Genomic DNA, 19505 nt, shown 5'->3' on the forward strand with positions numbered 1-19505 from the left:
CATTGTAACGTCACGAGCCGCAGGGTTTAATTTGGATTTGTCTGTGCATGTTTTTTTTACTCTCATAGATTTTGTTACCTTTGCCATGCATTATACGACTGAGAGACTGCAACGGCTGGAGCAAAACAATATTTGTGTTCTACTGAAGAAACAAAGTCACCTACATCTTGGATGCCCTGGGATTAAGCAGATAAACATCAAATTTTTGTGTGAACTATCCCTTTAATACACTGTAAACGTAAATGAACATCAACTTTATTATTGAAATATATTTGAATATATTTTAAAATGTAAAAATTACATTCATTCCTGTGATGGTAAAGATGAATGTTCAGCATCATTTCTCCAGACTTCAGTGTCACAAGATTCTACAGAAATCAATCTAATATGGCGTTGTTTTTTGATGAATAGAAAATTCAAAAGAACAGCATTTATTTTGTCTTTAATGTCCCTGATCAGTTTAACATATCCTTGCTGAATAAAAATGTATTTAATTTACAGAAATTGCTTAAAGACTTAAGTTTTAAACAGTAGTGTTTAGTGTACATAGAAATGCTTCAGTTAAATACATATTTTACATAATATATTTAAACACACACAAAAAAGAGCACTATTGCTAAGATCATTAGTATATTTTGCACATTAAATATCCTGGAAATATTTTACATTTATTAATCAAATTTGGCCATAAGTGTCAATGATTTTAAAAACCTGCTTGATGACAGTAAGAACTCTTCATGAAGCTTTGATCTCTGCTGAATAGTCATGTTCTCGTCCTTACAGGGTGGACATCCATCGTAAGGAGAACGCAGGAGCGGCGGAGAAGCCGATCAGCATCCACTCCACTCCGGAGGGCTGCTCTGCCGCGTGCCGCATGATCATGGACATCATGCAGAAAGAGGCTGATGACACGAAGGTGTAAGTCCGAATCTTCTGAAGTCACTGGAGTTCTTTAATTACATCTCTGTAGTTGCCAACTTGTGGTCTTGCTTCTGTAGAACTGAGGATATTCCTCTGAAGATCCTGGCCCACAACAGTCTGGTTGGAAGACTGATCGGGAAGGAGGGCAGGAACCTGAAGAAGATTGAAGAGGAGACAGAGACCAAAATAACCATCTCCTCGTAAGTGTCTGTTGCATTTTATGGCATCCAGCAGGTGAAAACAAGGAAAGCTCATAATTATTTCTTTGTTATGTGAAATTCTATAATGTTCTGTTACACTCCAGCTCCACAGTCGTCGACTTCTCTATGGGGGCATACATGATTACTTGGTTCACCATGGAGAGCTCTTTTGATAGGAATACAGCGTTTTGTAGTTAAGATATTGATCGTAACATGACCTGAACATGTGACATCTCGTAATGGGCTGCTAAGTGCTGGGATCTGGTTCAGAGCATCAGAGTACAGGTGGTTTTATGTATTTCCCAGAAATAAAGTGTGTGCTGGGCACACAGATAGCTTAGGAAGTGAGTCACCCAATTAAGCTCTAACCAGGACTGCTGACGTCATTGCTTAGCTGTCTCTCTAAAAACAGCCTGATTTACCAATGCTGTAATTATTTAAGATTCTAATATATAACTTTCTAATATTAGTCAGTACCAATATGATCACATCATACACACATTATAATAATAATAATTGCAAAAGATATTGACCCATTGAGGCTGATGTCATATCCGCAATATAATAATTAATAATTAACTTAATTAAAAATGCTCTCAATAGGAACACTGCTCTGATCGGACAAAAGTAATGTGTTTCTTAAACATGTACCAGTGATTTTTCTCTCACCTACTTTTTGTCTTTCTTGATTCTTTCCCCAGTTTGCAGGACTTAACTATTTATAACCCAGAGAGAACCATTATAGTGAAGGGGAGTATTGAAGCTTGTTGTAGGGCTGAAGTGGAGATCATGAGAAAGCTGAGGGAAGCCTATGAGAATGACACTGCTGCTATTAACGTAAGTGTTTGCGGTTTTGACGAAAGGAACATGTGATTTCCACTTTTAAGCCACTGTTTTCATGTCATAATGAATATGACTTTTTTTAGATTTGACTCAAAGAAATGCTTATGTGCTCTATATAAAACACTGTTTATTGTGTGTCGAGTGTGATCAACCTTGAGTCAGCGTCTTATAGATGCCTCATCTGTTTACTTGTATTCGGTTATTGACTGTTTATAGAAAACAGCCTTTGAGTCAGTCCGTCCCCTGCCATCCTCAACAGCCGTTCACACAGCCATACACGCACATGTGCACCATTCCCCGTTAACACGCATGACATCACTGCCTGTGTCTGAGGGAGGTGTAGCCATAGACTGAGAGCAAATACTGTAACAATAGCATCATCATTCTTGTTTACACCGGCGCATCCAGTGTCTCCCTTCATCTTCAGTGAGTCATTTATTTTGGGGAAGAAGCCTCTATCAACTACAGAGATCAAATTTATGCGGTTTCATTTATACTCACGCAGGCATACAGTAAATTATTCATGCTTGGATCAAATGTTTTTGCGACAGTTTCATGTGTAAATGTCTGCTAGTTGATCCTTGTAACCTTTGAATGAAAGAGGCGCAGCAGATGAATCAGACCACGAACATGAAAACTCAGGCATATGAACTTCTCTCTCAAGAATAAACAGCATGAAAACTTCTATCTAAAAGTGTTTGCCCCATAAAACGATGCACCGGGTTGATAGAGCCACCTAGCGTGACGGTAGCGATATTACAAGATGTTATTACAAATATTCACATGGTTCATACAGCTCTGAAATACATTGAAGCTGAGAATCCTTTGAGTATTTTTTAATCTCATATGAGAGTTAGTGTCAAGAAAAGCATGATAGCTTGAGGTCATACACTGCATAATCATTCATAATCCATGATGTCTTGCAGCAACAAACCAACCTTATCCCTGGGTTAAGCCTGAGTGCACTGGGCATCTTTTCAACTGGTTTGTCAGTATTGCCACCAGCTGCTGGGCCCAGAGGCATCCCACCTGTATCCCCAGCTAGCTACAACCCTTTTCTTGTGAGTACAAACCACAGTATGGAATGGACTTCATTATGGAACTACAACATAACTGGATATTTCTACCTCAGGAATGCATTACAATTGGCAGGTCAAAATACAGATTTGAACAGTTAAATGACAAAGAAGAACACACACACACATACACACACACACACACACACGTGTGTGTGTGTGTGAATTGTAATCTATGTATTATATATAATGTAATCTATTGAGTAATAGATTAAGATCAAATTGGTAAAAATGTTTACAAATTGGTAAAATAAATTAATTTACCTTGAGCATAATCAAATTATTAAAAATGTTATAGTAATTATAAATTTCTAAATTTCTGTAAGTATCATTTTATTATGAGTAACATTAATGTTTGGCTCCATTTATATAATAATTTATATTATATATATATAAACACTAACATTAACCATTTACACAATAAATAATAATATATATATAAAAAAACACCCAGACACAAACAAACAAACAATTATAAATAAAACTCTCAAAAAATAATCAAAAAAAACAATAATTAATACTTGATAACAATTTCAAAAAATACCCAAAATGAAACTTTACAAACATTTTAAAAAAATATTCAAATAAAAACATTTTCAGCCACGATACACTGTCCCTTTCTCAGTGAGTGCTCACCTTATTTAAATCTAAATTGCTCACATTTAGCCACGTTGTACATACACTGTCCCTTTCTCAGTGAGTGCTCACCTTAGCATGCACCTACTCCTTATTGAGTTGTATAATCCTTCCAGTCGGTTAGCGTGCTGCAGAATTCCCCTTCATATTTAGTGATGAGTCAGACAGGACAGCTTATGGCTCACGGATGAACTAATGAAGGTAGAATATGTGTGTGGGTGTGTGAGATGGCACTCATTACAGAATGAGTGTTCGCTGGTTTTTATCATCCTCAGTAGTACTCTAAAACTTGTCAGTTATGTAAATTGTTACAACAGGTTTTTATTGTTGCAGTTCTTTCCTTAAGGTAAATCAAGTTCTCTTCATGTCTTTTTGGGGCTTTGGCATTTGCTGTCAATAACATATTATACTTGCAAACTGTTGCAAAGAGCTGCCAGCATGTTGGCATCCTCACCAGCCAGCTAGTAACCTGTTATGCTAGTAACTGGCCAGCTGGTTAGCCAGCTTTTCTGTCATACCTTGGATATGAACAGCATGGAAATGCCCTTTGAAAACGTAGTTCCCTTTCGAATGGTATGTCCTGTTGCATCTCTGATACTGAAGCCTGATTTGCTTACATTCATGTAACTGCATGAACCTGTAAATGGTCGGTCTTCTCTGACTGGTGTGTAGCACCGAACCAGGACCCCTCATTGGGCGACGTGTCCTATGTGCTAATCTTTCCACAAGAGTTTCTGAGGGGCGCTTCAATATGGTGACCAAACGTGCCATTTTCCCAGGACACGTCTTGGCCAGGATTTCTATATTGCCTCAAATATCCATGTTTTGGCTTTGGTTTCCTGTTTTCATACTTAATGAAGGTAATGATCGTTTGACCAATAACATGCAGACATTGTATGTAATCGACAAATCGTGGTGCGGTCAAAGCGATGCAAATACGTGTACATATTAATGTTCGACTTGAAGCAGCACTGAGCATACCGATCGGTGTATGACATCAAAGTACCGTGAGAGCGATTCAAAAGCAAAAGAAGCTGTCTGCTCTCTAGAGCTCACGGTACTTTGTCATACAATAACTGGTCTGTGCAGCGCAAACAAAGCCAAAACGTGGATATTTTAGGCAATATAGAAATCCTGGCCAGTGTGTGTCCTGGGAAAATGGCAGGTTTGGTCACCCTAAGCTTCGAGATTGAATACACTTCGCCCTCATACTGTGCCAACTTGGGACTTATCTATAGTTCTCAGTGCCCTAAGAGGTCCTCCCTTTGAGCCACTCCAGTCGGCAGACTTGCAGCCCCTGTCACTTAAGACCACTCTCCTTTTGGCTTAAGCATTGGTCAAGCGAGTGGGTGACCTGGAAGCACTGTCAGTCAGCGCTTAATAAATTGAGTTTAGGCATAATGACTGTAGAGTCATCCTCAAACCGAGACATGTGGCTATAGGGCCTTTCGCACTGCTTTAGTTCCAGAACTACATGTACAGTACTAAAGTACTGGGACGATTTTGCGCGAACTGTTTCCCAGTACCATTTAAAGGGTTGCATCTGCACCAACAGTGTGTGCTAGAATGTGACATAAGCCGGTTGACAGCGATGTCATTTCAACAACGTTAACAAAGAACAAAAACAGGAGGATGGAGGACGGTGTGATCGGAGCTGTGTTTTTGTTGTGTCTTGCGGGTTTCACAATAATGGACATGGAATGTCGACGTATACGTAAAGCGATTGAAAGAAGGGAAAGGAGGATTAAGATTCTCCAACGACAACTGGCTGTGCTACAGTGCTACAAGTGCCTGCACATTAGCCTCCGTATATTTATCGCTGTTCATCATACTTGCGAAAGAAGTTGACACAATGTTTACAGTATGTTACACAGTGTTTTAAGTCATGGCGAGTGAGGGTGTTTTCGAATGCGTCTGGCCAATCAATGTATACTTACATCACGGGTAGTACCAGTTGTGCTGGTTAGACCCTGCTCCGGAGTAGGAGCTAATTTGGTTCTCGAAAAAGGCAGTCCGGTACTCAAATCGTACCCAGTTCCTGCGGAGCGAAAATGCCCAAAATTGGGTAGTTCCACGATTAGTTCTGGTACTATGAAAAGGTTCCTGCAGTGCGAAAGGCCCTTATGTGCCAAAAGTGCTCTCCAGTCCGTTCAGAGCACAAGTCATCACCCTCCTGACGCTCCCCAATTCAGAAGATGAGCAGGGTCCTAATCCACTCTGCCCGGTACAGACTCTTAGAGTGTATGTTAAGTGCTCTGGCCCATTTAGGCACTCAGAGCAGCTCTTTGTATGCTACGAAGGCTGCTCTAAAGGGCCTGGATAGTCAATGCTATAGCCCTGGCTTATGCCTCAGTGGGCTTGTTGTCTCCTATAGGTGTGAGGGCCCACTCCAGCAGAGGAAAGGCCCCCTCTTGGGCGTGGTCCAGTGGGACTTCTATTTGTGTGGCCGCCTGCTGGTTGTGGCCGTCTACCTTGCAGGCACAGATCTTGTCCACTTAATTCTACCTGATCCCCTTTGTAAGTGGAGAGGGTTATGTAGTCTTCAACCTAAGCGGCTTGCGTCTCATTATTGGCTCATGCTTACAGGAGCCCTCAGTATGGGTGCTCCAAGGCTGGGCTCGCAGAGTGGCTTCGTTCTGCACTTGCTTATAGCATGGTGCTATTGGATGCGCTCTCCATGAGCTTTATCGACACAATGGAGAGACAGTTCGAAAGGGAATGCTCTGGTTACTAACATAACATTGGTTTCCTGAGATAAAGGATCAAGAGTTGCGTAGGCTGCCATGCTATAAGGCTTCAGGCGAATCAATGACCGTCTCTACAGTTGAAAGATTATGAAGAAATGGCTCTTAGAGCCGACTTGTATAGCAGTTGGCTCCTTCCCTTTTAGTGGGTTGAAGCACCATTTTTTCGTACAGTTACAAGAAAGTGAACAAATTAGGCTTCAGTATCAGAGTAAACAGGAGTTTCTTACAAGGAACCGAGGTTACGGTAGTAACCGGGATGTTAGTTACACTGTGAGTTACTTACAAAAAGTAGCTTAATAGATTGTAGATTTTTTAACTCTGTTTTTTTAATGTAGTTTTTTTTCTTCCTTTTTTAAATAAGAAAAACAGTTATGGTCACACAACACTTATAATAAATTAAAAATAACCAAAAAGAATTGTAAAAAGTTTGTTAAATGTTGCAGTGTCTTTTTTAAGCATTGTGTTAAAGCAGGGCTAATGATCTATTAAAAAAAATTAACTAAATAATCATTTCATAATCAGGTTTCTGTAATTATTCATGATTAAATGCACCTAACATGAACATTTGTAATCATTAATACATTTTTACATGTTTGTAAATTGATCCATCCCATTTGTTCCAGGGTCAATCATCACAGCTGGGTGGGCTGTACAGTGTCCCGCCTGCTAGTGCCATCTCTCACCAGCACACAGTGAGTACTCTAACTGAAACTGTCCAGTAAAATGAATTGTTCTGGTTGTGGATGATGATTTCTGGATGCAGTGTTCCAGCTGATCAATTTTGTGTGATGTCATATTTTATATCATATATTGATATCTAGAAAGCATAATGGCCGATATAATGCTAATATATTGTATTGTATATGCAGCACAATTTAATTATGGCAAATAAGATGTCCAAAAAGACACCTATTTTACACAATATTTACGCAAAATTCACCCCAAAACAAGCTAATGGTGTTGACTTGAAATGCTGTAAACTCCTGAATGAAAAAGCTCTCTGGCATCTTTAGTCTTTCACTGTTGCTCATGCAGAGAGTCTGAACAATGAGTCATTGGTTTCCTATGTTTCACACTTCAGTGCCAGGCAGGTCAGGTCCTCTAGAAACAGATAAGAGCTTTGCATCCTCATCATCAGTTTGAGTGTTGAATGGATTGTTTTTGCCTCCGTACAAACCTGTGTGAACCTTCAGGGCTTGACCTCCAGCCTGCGCTGAAGTGAGCAGTATCTCAGTGGGATTGTAGGTGGTTTGGGTAAACTAAATGAGTAAACAGACAGAGCGACCAAACCCTTTTAAAAAGGATGAATCTACAGTACCTGACATGCTCAGATGTATTTTAGAAGGCCTTTTTGAGGAATCCCTGATTTGCAGAATCACATTGTATGAGAGGCCATAATATTTTGCATGTTTTCTCTGCCCTCTCCACAGCAGGCTCCTGAACAGGAGGTGGTCTACCTCTTTATTCCAACTCAGGCTGTTGGTGCTATTATTGGCAAGAAGGGCCAACATATTAAACAACTGGCACGATTCGCAGGAGCGTCTATTAAGGTAGGAGTTTCTGCCTTTTGGAATGCCACTGCTTTCATGTTAAATCTGTAAAATGAAGCACAATAATCCATATAATTTTGTCCAATTGCTAAGATCCTTGATTTGAATCTAACCATATCATGCTCAGATTTGGCCTAGTGCCTCAGTGTGGGTGAGCCAATCATCCGTAACCTCCTCTCTGTTGATTCGGCCAGTCCTGTGGGTTGCTGTTTAATCAGAAGGGGTGAGAGAGTTCACCACCCATAGTTCAGAACGTGTTTGTACCTCAGTTCATTTCATGTCTAATGGCATCTTTGAAAATATGCAAGAATGCATTTATTTGATCAAAAATACGGTAAAAACTGTAATATTGTGAAATATTATTACAATTTAAAATAAATACTTAAATTAAAAAAAATCACCCCAAACTTTCCTATTATAAAAAAGTTTAACACATTTTACAATTTAAATAATTCATTCACACAAAACATTCTAAATGTGAAATTCGACATTTTAACAAATTACAATTATCATTTTCCAAGCAATTAAAGTAATTCTTAATATCGGTGAAGTAATGTAGACTTAGAGCAGAGATTTGGCATTTATTATTTTGTTAAGTGACACAAAAAACTTTTTTTGTTTCGTAATAATGCAATCACTAAATTCAACATTTCACAAAATGTGAATTGTATGTAATTTTACAGTGTGGTGTATTTTAATGCAGCATATGGTTTAATGACATCTGATATTTTATTGAATTACTGATTTAACTAAATTCATGGCCACAAAATCAAAATACAAAAGAAACATTGAGAATTTAAACTGTTTAACCCCTATTGATCAGAGACGGCCCTTGGAAGTAATTGGAAACAGAGACCTCTGGTGGCTGTGTGATGAAACTTCAAGAGAATGAGCTCTATGAATGGTTGCACACTTCAGATCCAGCTCTAGTAATAAAATGTTCTTTAAAGCAAAGTGTTTCTGATCTAAATAGTATGACCTAAATATTAAAAAACAAAAATCAAAAAAAAACATGCACATACAAACAAATTAATCACAATCAAACAACATAAATTCAAAAAACAATCCTGTCTTACAGGTGCACTCAATAAATTAGAATTTCGTGGAAAGTAATTTATTTTTTCAGTAAATTCAACTAACATTGTGAAATTTGTGAAGTTCAATGCACACAGACTGTAGATCAAGAAATCAGTTGCAATCATTGACTCCCTTCACAAGGAGGGTAAGCCACAAACATTCATATTTCACAGATTGCTGTATCCAAGTGTTTAATCAAAGTTGGGTGCACAACCGGACCGAATTATGAGGATTGTCAAGCAAAATCCATTCAAGAATTTGAAGTGAACTTCACAAGGACCTGGAAGGGTGGGGTTCAGGCAATCCAAGAGCCACCACTTGTGTTGTCTGGTACAAAATTTCAGTGTTCACCGATACAGGTGAAAACCACTGACCAATTTCGGTACCAAAGCAACATAACAAAAATATGCTAATTAAAAAAAAAACAATTTTTTATCACTAAAAATAATAAAACCCCTGCACATGGTGTAAAGTTTTTCTACAAGGTCTATAAATATGAAAACAGTAAACAAGTTTCACCCAATTTAATTTGTTTTTAATTGATATGAAATTTAAGATTTTTTTGTTAAATAAAAGAATTAAAAACATGGATTATAAGTCTTTCTGTCTTTATTTCCCTATTATACAGGTCCTTCTCAAAAACCTCAGGCATATTGTGAAAAAGTTCATTATTTTCATACTGGAATTGATCAAAATAAACTTTCATAATTTTAGATTCAGTGCACACCATGAAAGATTTCAGGTCTTTTTATTGTTAATAATGAATGAAATGGCATACCAGCTCATGAAAAGCCCAAAATTCCTGATCAAAAAATTAGATATTTCATCCGACCAATAAAAGAAAAGGCAAAAAAAGTCACCTTCAACTAATTATGAGGTTATGCACTCAATACTTGGTCCAGGAATCCTTTTTGCAGAAATGACTTGACGTGGCAGGGAGGCACACAGCCTGTGGCACTGCCTGAGGTGTTATGGAGGCCCGGATGCTTCATAGCTGTGCCTGTTTAAGCTCATCCAGAGATGTTGGGTCTTGAGCTCTCAAATTTCTCTTCACAATACTACCCCAGGATTCTCTATGGGCTTCCAGGTGGATTTGGCAGGCCCAATTGAGCACCAGTAAATACCATGGTCAGTAAACCATTACCATTGGTTCTTTTTTTTTTGGCCCTGTGAGTAATCGTGCATGAAAACAATCTTCATTTAAAGTCAAATAGGCGCCTTGAACCCTGCCCCTTGAGAAACAAACCACAGTGACAACACCAGCAGCTGCAGGTGCAAGGCTCACGACTGTGGGTACTGTACAAACCTTCAGGCATTTTTGGCATTCTCGCCACGTGACTCTGGCCCCTTGATTTCCCGAATGACATGCAAAATTTGCTTTCCATCATACCGAAAAAAGTACTTTGGACCAGAGAAAAGTCCAGTGCTGCTTCTCTGTAGCCCAGGTTCAGGCGCTTCTGCCGTGTTCTGTTTCTGTTCAAAAGCACACGCCCTGTGCACGGTGGCTCTGGATGTTTCTACTCCAGACTCAAGCCAACTGCTTCCGGCAGGTCCCCTCAAGGTCTGGAATCGTCCTTCTCCACAATCATCCTCAAGGGTACCGGGCACATTTGTGCAGCGTGGTTTTTTTGCATTTTTCCTTTCCACAACTTAGAGGGTGCCTTGTACAGGAAACACAGCAATTTTCGTTCAGAAAATTTTTTTCTGTGTCTAAACCTCCTCTGCTTGAGGGTGGTAATGATGGCCTCTCGGTGTTAACCTCTACCCCATGATTGCTGGTTGGAGTAAACAGGCTGGGAGTTTTTTTAAAAAGCCTCGGAGAATCTTTTTGCAGGTTGTGTAGAGTTAATTAGTTGATTCAGAATTAATAGGTCGTTTTAGTAGAACCTTTCATGATATGCTCTTTTTTTGAGTATGCCAAATCCATCACAATAATAAAAGACCTGACATATTTCAGTTGGTGTTGACAATGAATCTTAAAATATATTAAAGTTATAATTTTTATCATTACATTATGGAGAATAATGAACTTTTTCACAATATGCTTAAGAAGGACAATCATATATGCAAATTCATTTTCTGCCAGCAGGAGGCGCTTTAAAGAGCGGAGAGATACAGGATTCTCCGGTGACGGCTGTAAAGCAACGCTGAGCTCACAAACGCTGCCTTATCAAGCATTACATGCAAAATGAAATGAAAATGAAATCGACAAATTTAAATTGACACTAGTTTTACTCGAATGAAACGGTAAAATGCTTGTGAAGTGACTCAGAACAGTTCTGGTGATGTTGTTGATGTATTTATGTCCTCATTGAGACGACAGATGCTGAAATTACTGCAAGCATCACACGCTTCAGTCTATGTAGTTAACAAACCCGCACGTCTCTGCCATTCATTCATTCACACAGAGACGCGCAGAACAACAATAACTGAAACTTTGCGGCTTAACATTTACAGAAACTGGGTCCATATGGAGATTTGATTTGATTAATTTATGCTAAGTTTGACAAATTCCGCGTCTGTCTGTCCCATGTTAAAAATGTAAATTTCATTTTCATGACTGGATTTTGAGATTTCGTCCGCGTTTTCTGCTTCGCGGAAATCATAGCGCTGTATGCGTCAAGAACCGGGTTGACCAGGTACTCGGTACCACCGCTACTTAAAGAAACCCTGCTACCGTGAGATTTTCATTTTTTTAGTACCGACTTGGTACCGAAGAACCGGGTCTTTTGAACAACACTAGCCACCACACACAGACATGTTAAGGAGTTTGGCTACAGTTGTTGTATTCGTCTTGTTAAGCCACTCCTGAACCACAACATCAGAGGCGTCTTACCTGGGCTAAGGAGAAGAATAACTGGACTGTTGCCCAGTGGTCCAAAGTCCTCTTTTCAGATGAGAGCAAGTTTTGTATTTCATTTGGAAACCAAGGTTCTAGAGTCTGGAAGAAGGGTGGAGAAGCTCATAGCCCAAGTTGCTTGAAGTCCAGTGTTAAGTTTCCACAGTCTGTGATGATTTGGGGTGCAATATCATCTGCTGGTGTTGGTTCATTGTGTTTTTTGAAAACCAAAGTCACTGCACCATTTACCAAGAAATTTTGGAGCACTTCATTCTTCCTTCTGCTGACCAGCATTTTGAAGATGCTGATTTCATTTTCCAACAGGATTTGGCACCTGCCCACACTGCCAAAAAGCACCAAAAAGTTTGGTTAAATGACCGTGGTGATGGTGTGCTTGACTGGCCAGCAAACTCACCAGACCTGAACCCAGAGAAAGAATCTATGGGGTATTGTCAAGAGGAAAATGTGGAACAAGAGACCAAAAAATGCAGATAAGCTGAAGGCCACTGTCAAAGAAACCTGGGCTTCCATACCACCTCAGCAGTGCCACAAACTGATCACCTCCATGCCACGCCGAATTGAGGCAGTAATTAAAGCAAAAGGATTTTGTTTGTTTTATTGGTCTTGTGAAGTATTCTAATTTGTTGATATAGTGAATTGGTGGGTTTTTGTTAAATGTGAGCCAAAATGATCACAATTAAAAAACTAAAGACTTAAACTACTTAAGTCTGTGTGCACTGAATTTAATACATGAGTTTCACAATTTGAGCTGAATTACTGAAATAAATGAACTTTTCCACAACATTCTAATTTATTGAGATGCCCCTGTAAGTGTGGTGTTCTCTATGTTTAGATTGCACCTGCAGAGAGTCCTGACGTCACTCAGAGGATGGTGATCATCACTGGCCCACCAGAAGCTCAGTTTAAGGTAAAGGAATAAATTGCAAACTTAAAATCCCAGGATTAATTAGTATATGACAACTGAAAATTCATAGTTCTGTTAAACCCTATAACCCTCATTAACAATGTACACTAAAATGCACCTGAACAACTTACATTTACCAGACTTGACTGGCTTCTGTGTTTCAGGCCCAGGGCAGGATATTTGGGAAACTGAAAGAAGAGAATTTCTTTTCTGGAAAAGAGGAAGTGAAGCTGGAGACACATATAAAAGTGCCCTCTTCAGCAGCTGGGAGAGTCATCGGGAAAGGAGGCAAAACGGTGAGAATATGGTGAAACATAGAAGTAGTAAGTACGATCAGAAACATTCAGTGATGTTCCAACATGATAGGCCTGCTTCACAGTAGTGTTTTCTCTTATTACGGGGGAGCGAACACAGTGGATATGGCATCAGGCCTTAGTGTGGTGTTTATTAAAAAAAACAATGATTAAAAAAAATACAAAGTGGGGGGGAAATTAAGTGTTCTGTGGGTATTATTTGTTTATTTCAGATTCTGAAAAACATATTTATGCTGAGCTTGAGTATCCATTCAAAGGTGATTCACTATCCAATGCCAGACATACTATATGATTCTGATTCACGATAAACTATCTCTGTTTACACATTTTCAAAGAACAAGATGTTGTGTAGCGCATCCAATCACAGCTACTGTCTCATCGCAGAGTCAGTATTCCTTTCATTATGCACATAAAAGCACTGAAATGCCGGTGAAAGTTTCTTTTTTTTCTACAGTTATTCTCAGAATCCATAAAACATTTAAAATAGCTTTACAAAAAACAATGAAATGTTCGTGGTTAAAGAATGGGAACGTTGTTGATTATTCAAAGTTAATGTGGTGTGAAGAGTTCCTGAGAGAGCTAATACACCAGAGCAAATTATGGAAATCTTGTTATTGTCTTTCATAATCGTTTTGTATGTACCAGACATATTTTTCTGTGTAATTTGGTCAGCAAATTCACTAAAAGCACTGAAATGCCGGGGAAAGTGGCTGATCCAAATCAATGTGACCTTTTTTTTTAAGGGGAAAACCTTTAATATGGCAAAAGTTTGGTTATTATGTTGTATAACTCTTACTTTTTAGTCTAAGGCTTTGAGAGGACAGGCTGATCCAAATCAATGTGACCTGTTCTAGTCAGCTTGTTGCAGTTGTTGCCCAGGGGCATCATAGCAGCTAGGTCTTGACGTAGGTCATGTACAAATGAGCAACTGGATATGTGCTGCTTGTTTTTGTATGAGTCTGATTGAACCACAGCGTTTGCACATTTTGACCCAGTTGACATTATTATTAGATGTACTGTTAGGTAGTGGCGTCATCAGCCTGTTTCTCTAAACATGTTTCAGGTTAATGAGCTGCAGAACCTAACCAGTGCAGAGGTCATAGTGCCACGGGACCAAACCCCAGATGAGAACGATGAGGTCTTTGTCAAAATTAGTGGCCATTTCTTTGCCAGCCAGGTGAATTATACACCACACATCACTACAAATGTGGAAAGTGTTTGTTTTCATATGAAAAACTTTCTGCTGTTTCTCCAGTAACAGTAACTGTTTAAGGCCAATGTAACATTTATTTCACCATTAAATGTGATATTTTGCCAACTATATTTAAATAAATTGATACTTTTATTTAACTAGGACAGTAATTTTTTTTTAAAGTGACAGTAAAAATATTTGTTAAAAAAGTTAATGCTGTTATATTTACTGAAAAAATGTTTTCCACAAAAATATTAAGTAGCATATTGACTATTTTCATTATTCATAATATAAGAAATGTTCTTTGAGCAGCAAATCAGCATATTAGAATGATTTCTGAAGAATCATGTGACACTGAAGACTGAAGTAATGATGCTGAAAATTCAGCTTCGCCATCACATGAATTAATTAAATTTTAAAATATTTACATAGAAGACTATTAGTTGAAATTGTATAATAGCCTTGGTGAGTATAAGAGACTTCTTTTAAAAATATTTTTTTACCAAGCCCTCTTGAATGTTTGTGTATTATTTTTATTTTTTTTAATGTTGCTTCTTGACCATGTAAAAGCTAAATGCAGTAAGTAAATTCACCTCTTATCAGTCAATGACACATGGCAGTCACAAAACATGAAATCTGTTATAATGGCTTATAGCGTCACCTTCATTCAGCCACCTCTCTCTTATTGAAAACAAACTCAAAGTGAACATTTACCACTATAAACATACTCTCCTCTGGTCCCACAGACTGCACAGAGGAAAATCAGGGAGATCATCCAGCAGGTGAAACAACAGGAGCAGAAGCACCAGCAAGTCGCCCCCGTGACACACAGTTCCAAGTGACCATCAGGGCAGCCCCAGTGGGCACCTGCCAATGAATGTAGCCCTCCCAACTGGAATCAGACCAGACCGGACGAAGGGGACCGGCCGGGCAGACCAGCAGCCGTGGGATCAAAACCAAAGAACTTCTTTCTGGGGGAGATGAAGGAGCCACAGGCAGAAGGGCTCTGAGTGCACTGCCAGCTTGGGGAGGGAGGTGGGGGGCGGGGGGGAGCAAGCGCAAGGAAGACTAGCGTTCCTTTTATTGTTCAAACACACCCTGAGTATGAAAAGAATAAGTAGGGACATCTGTTATCGGGACGGGAAACATCAAGGTCGCCCCACGTAACAATGTATTTTTTAAATTTCTTAATTTAGGCTTAATCTAGGGTTAACACAGATAAGAAGCTCCATAAACACTTGTACACTGATGCATTTTGACTGAGTTGTGTTGCTGTTTTCTCGGGTAGGTAAAGTGTGGGTGTGCACTAGCAGTTGGCGACCGAGATTTTTTTTTTTTTTTTCTGTTTTTTTTTTTTTTTTTTGATGCCCAGATTGCGATTTCAACAATCAGCAGTATTCTCACCAGTACACTAGAACAAATATACTGTTATATCTGAAGCAGAAGCACGATTCTTCTTGTTTTGCACAAGCCATCGGGCATGTAGTGCACATATGCGGTTGAACTGATGTTTTTCGGATTTCTTTGATGATGGGACAAGCAAGTTGGGAAATGTTAATGACAGAACGTTTACTCGTATCTTAGCCTGTTTGCATTTCGGGACACATCACCCAGCTCAACGGATCCTTGTTACTTAGCCTGTGCGTGCCAACAGATGCCGTTAAAACATTTCTTTCTGTGCATATCTAATTTTTTAGCTTTTATCATTTGTAGTTTGTTGTTATTTCTGTCCAGCTCTTACACTCCCTTTTTATTTTTCTGCCAGTGTTTTTGCAGCCTCTGCATTTAGTCATTTCAATGCCACCACATTCTTGTGGCGGCAGTTATTACGAGACGGAGTAGGTATGTGGTAGATGTGGATTAGGAGTCAACACCCCTTGTTTGCTTTAGGGGGTATGAAAAGAATATAAAGCAAGCACCAGCGTCTGAAAGACAGCGCACCTTTACTGGCTTGGGCAGAAGCGAATTTGAATGTGCACCAAGAACTCTGCCTTAATCTATGCTGAAAGGAAACAAAAAGATGGGCGACTGAAAATGTGATTGGAGGGTCAGGTTGATGTGGGACGAGGAGGCACCTCATGACCTGTGGTACACACACGACCGCGTTTGGCTTTAAATCTCTTTGTCAGGGAGCTTTCTAAACGGCATGACAGCTGTGAATGTACAATAAGCAGCCTTTTAGAAAGAGATCCACCCTGTCATGTTCAGTAAGCTGGTTGGTCGGCAAGATTGTTTTTTTTTTTTTACTGATACTCTGGTTGTTTTTGGAAACAAATAGACTGTTCCAACAGGATGTGCAGGCATGGATATCCCTTTGTGCTTTATTTTCTTTATTTCTTCTTTTTGACCATGGAAGTTTGTGGCCTTAAATGTCACCGGTCTACGTCATCACAGACAGCTCCCTCGCCCAATGAGAGCTAAGCCTCATCTTCCAGACACAAGGTTTATGCCAATACGCACAGCTTCCATTAGTATTCTGTTGTGTATATAGATATATATATAAAGAGAGAAGTATTTATGAATCTATTTTTTTTTTCCTATTTTGTGACGAGAGCTATTAATAAGAAACAAACAGGAAAAAAAAAGTCTTTTTTGGTGGAACACTGCCATGTTATTCTGAAGGGATGTGTTTATTTTCTTGGAAGTAGACTATGAATATTGGTAGCAGACTAACAGTAAGAACAGTAATGAATCACCGCAACACTTTGATCAGAATGTGAACGGTGCGCATGTCAGTATTGTGATCTACCTCATGCGTCAGGGTACCTCAGTCCAATCTTAAATTTCCCTTTTTTTTCTCCTCACATTTTGTATGCCTTGTAAACTGAAAGTTTTTCAAATTTTCCTTTAATTAATAATAAAAGAGATCAAGAAAAAGATCTAGTCTGAAGTCTTCAGGTCCATCTGACAAAAACGAATGGATCTTAAAGCTTTCAAAACTGTATGCAAATTTACTGCGTTACTTCACCGATTTCAACCTTGTGATTTATACAATGTGTAACTGAGGAGTGTTTACTTGCCCAAAAGGGGTTCTGAATGTGGATACTATGTACTGATGTTTAGATCAGTGACAAATGGTTATAAAGACGATGAATATCAAGTAGAATGGCTTAATTCAAAGCATTCTCCAGGAACAGCTACGTGGTCTGAAGCGTAAGCCAGCATTCTCTTTACATTTTATAAACATGAGTCTAAATTCAGGAATTACAGTCGGACCAAATTTTTTAATTAAGGTTTTTTTTTTTTTTTTTTTATTAAGGCCTTTCAAAAAACAAAACCAGGTTGATATGAAAAATAAAAATAATAATAAATAGAAAAAAGAAAAAAAGAAAACATCTTTTTTCTTGATGTAATCCACAGAGTAACTGTTTTTTAAAAGTGTTTATTGTAATCCCACAAAAATCACAAATGCAGGTATTTTTGTTGCCTCAGATCTGCTGTGGATCTGTTGCCGGTTGCAGTCTTTGTGTGTTACCGCTAAAACAACAAGGCCTATGTCAAATCAACAGTAGAAGGCCACTATGTTAGGTCCAGGTGTGTGTACTTACAATGGCTGGTTTGTCTTCACACAGTAATTCACATGATTTGTCTGTGGACTGAACTGCAAGCTGTCCCACTCCAGTTTTAGTTCTAACATTTAACCGTGTTCAATAGAGGCGTTACTGTAGACCTGTGTAAATTAAATTTTTACCTACTGAAGCAACCCGTCCACACGTATCCACAAAGAGTAGCAAAGATATCAGGTGCCGAAGGTGTTTCTGTTAGTAAAGGTTAGAGGCTTTTTCTAGATCAGGTCCACTTTGGATTTCGAACTAATTTTTCACTCAAGAAGCCGAACTCGGATCTTATGGTTCTTGACTCTGTGAAGGCTTGTAGCTAGACGAGGCCGTCATTTCCCCCGAATGATGCTTAATCTCAGGTGTTTGCTCATTGATGGAGTTCAGGTTGTGTAGCAGTATAACTCAGATCACTTTGAACTGTTTTTGTAACTGTAACACACACCACGCTGTCGATAGACACCTAATGTTCTACAGTGGTTCTTAACTTTTCTGAAGAGTTTGTATTTCGAAGCTTTGTCAGGTGTGCATCAGTCTTACATCAGTATTTAACTTTAGGGAAGCATTAGTTGATACTTGCATTAATTAACATCACACTGTTATATTGTCTCTGTAGTCTGGTAATTAAGCAGTCTCGCTATCCATTATGATATCCTGTAATATAACGCTAGGAAGAATTGAGGTCTTTGCATTAACTTTAGGCCAAAAAGTCATAGCTAATATAAGTCGAATGAATCAGGTCAGTTTAGGATAGCTGTTGGTTGTATTGTTGGCATGAAATCTCATAGTGGTTTACTTTGGCCCTGAAGCTTTTAGGGTGAATGGAAACAAAGAAGGTGCTATTCTATGTTAATTTTCTGATATTAGAATAGACCACAGTCACAGCTATAGTTGCTCACACTATGACGGCACCGTTCTAGACATGTTTAACTCGGGATGAGAGCAGGAAATCAGAGCGATGCATGAGAAATCAATGCAAATCATAGGCTGTGAAAACTTCTTTGCGCCTTTACCACAGCAGATCCATTCCTACGCAGCTCTCTAGCTTCTCACGTTAGTTCCTTTCGAGCGATGTGAAACAGAGACTGGGCTCGCTGCACTGCCTGCCGTGTCCACTCAGCTGGATTGTGAGGGGTGGGTGGGGGGGTGGTTGGGGGAAGAGCTAACTCATTCTTTTTTTTTTTTGCTAACAACCATGTTGTTTTGAAATGTAGGTGAACTGTACTGCTGATCAACATGGATTTGAGCAATAAAAATTCTTTATAAAATTCTTGTGTCTGAAGCTCATATTGTTGGACAGGTGTGTCCAATCCTCCTCCTCAAGGACCACTGTCTGATGGATATTTGCTTTATTACTAATATAAAAAACAACAAAAAACCACATAAAACAACAATATATCAGCGATACCTCCCGCACCCTCATTCACTATTCCTTACAGTACTCAACTTATATAGTCCACTGAATGCACCGAGTTGCTGCGGACACATGTTATGGCGAGACATGGAAATTAATTCAGCATGGAGCTTAATGTGTAAAGGTAAAGTTTAGGAGCTAGCTGGAAGTGCATGGAGGTGCATTATGGGGTTGAATAAGTGCACTCAATGTCCACTATAGTTTTGGACGCCAC

General features: G+C 39.0%; 1 protein-coding gene across 3 annotated transcripts in view; it reads left to right on the forward strand.

The window, feature by feature from the left end:
* LOC109048587 (insulin-like growth factor 2 mRNA-binding protein 2) overlaps positions 1-19147 on the forward strand; it is a 58586-nt gene extending 39439 nt beyond the window's left edge. For 2 of the 3 annotated variants that reach the window (XM_042763459.1, XM_042763462.1), the window contains exons 7-16: positions 784-918; positions 999-1121; positions 1823-1958; positions 2891-3025; positions 7047-7115; positions 7854-7973; positions 12743-12817; positions 12979-13110; positions 14192-14305; positions 15067-19147. In XM_042763459.1, coding sequence (XP_042619393.1) covers positions 784-918; positions 999-1121; positions 1823-1958; positions 2891-3025; positions 7047-7115; positions 7854-7973; positions 12743-12817; positions 12979-13110; positions 14192-14305; positions 15067-15162 — 1135 coding nt within the window. In that variant the 3' untranslated portion in view covers positions 15163-19147. The remainder of the gene's footprint in view (positions 1-783; positions 919-998; positions 1122-1822; positions 1959-2890; positions 3026-7046; positions 7116-7853; positions 7974-12742; positions 12818-12978; positions 13111-14191; positions 14306-15066) is intronic. The other variant, XM_042763461.1, reaches the window with a different exon arrangement.
* The last annotated feature ends 358 nt before the right edge of the window (positions 19148-19505 follow it).

The sequence above is a fragment of the Cyprinus carpio genome, chromosome A9 (genome assembly GCF_018340385.1).
Source record: "Cyprinus carpio isolate SPL01 chromosome A9, ASM1834038v1, whole genome shotgun sequence".
Lineage (NCBI taxonomy): Eukaryota > Metazoa > Chordata > Actinopteri > Cypriniformes > Cyprinidae > Cyprinus > Cyprinus carpio.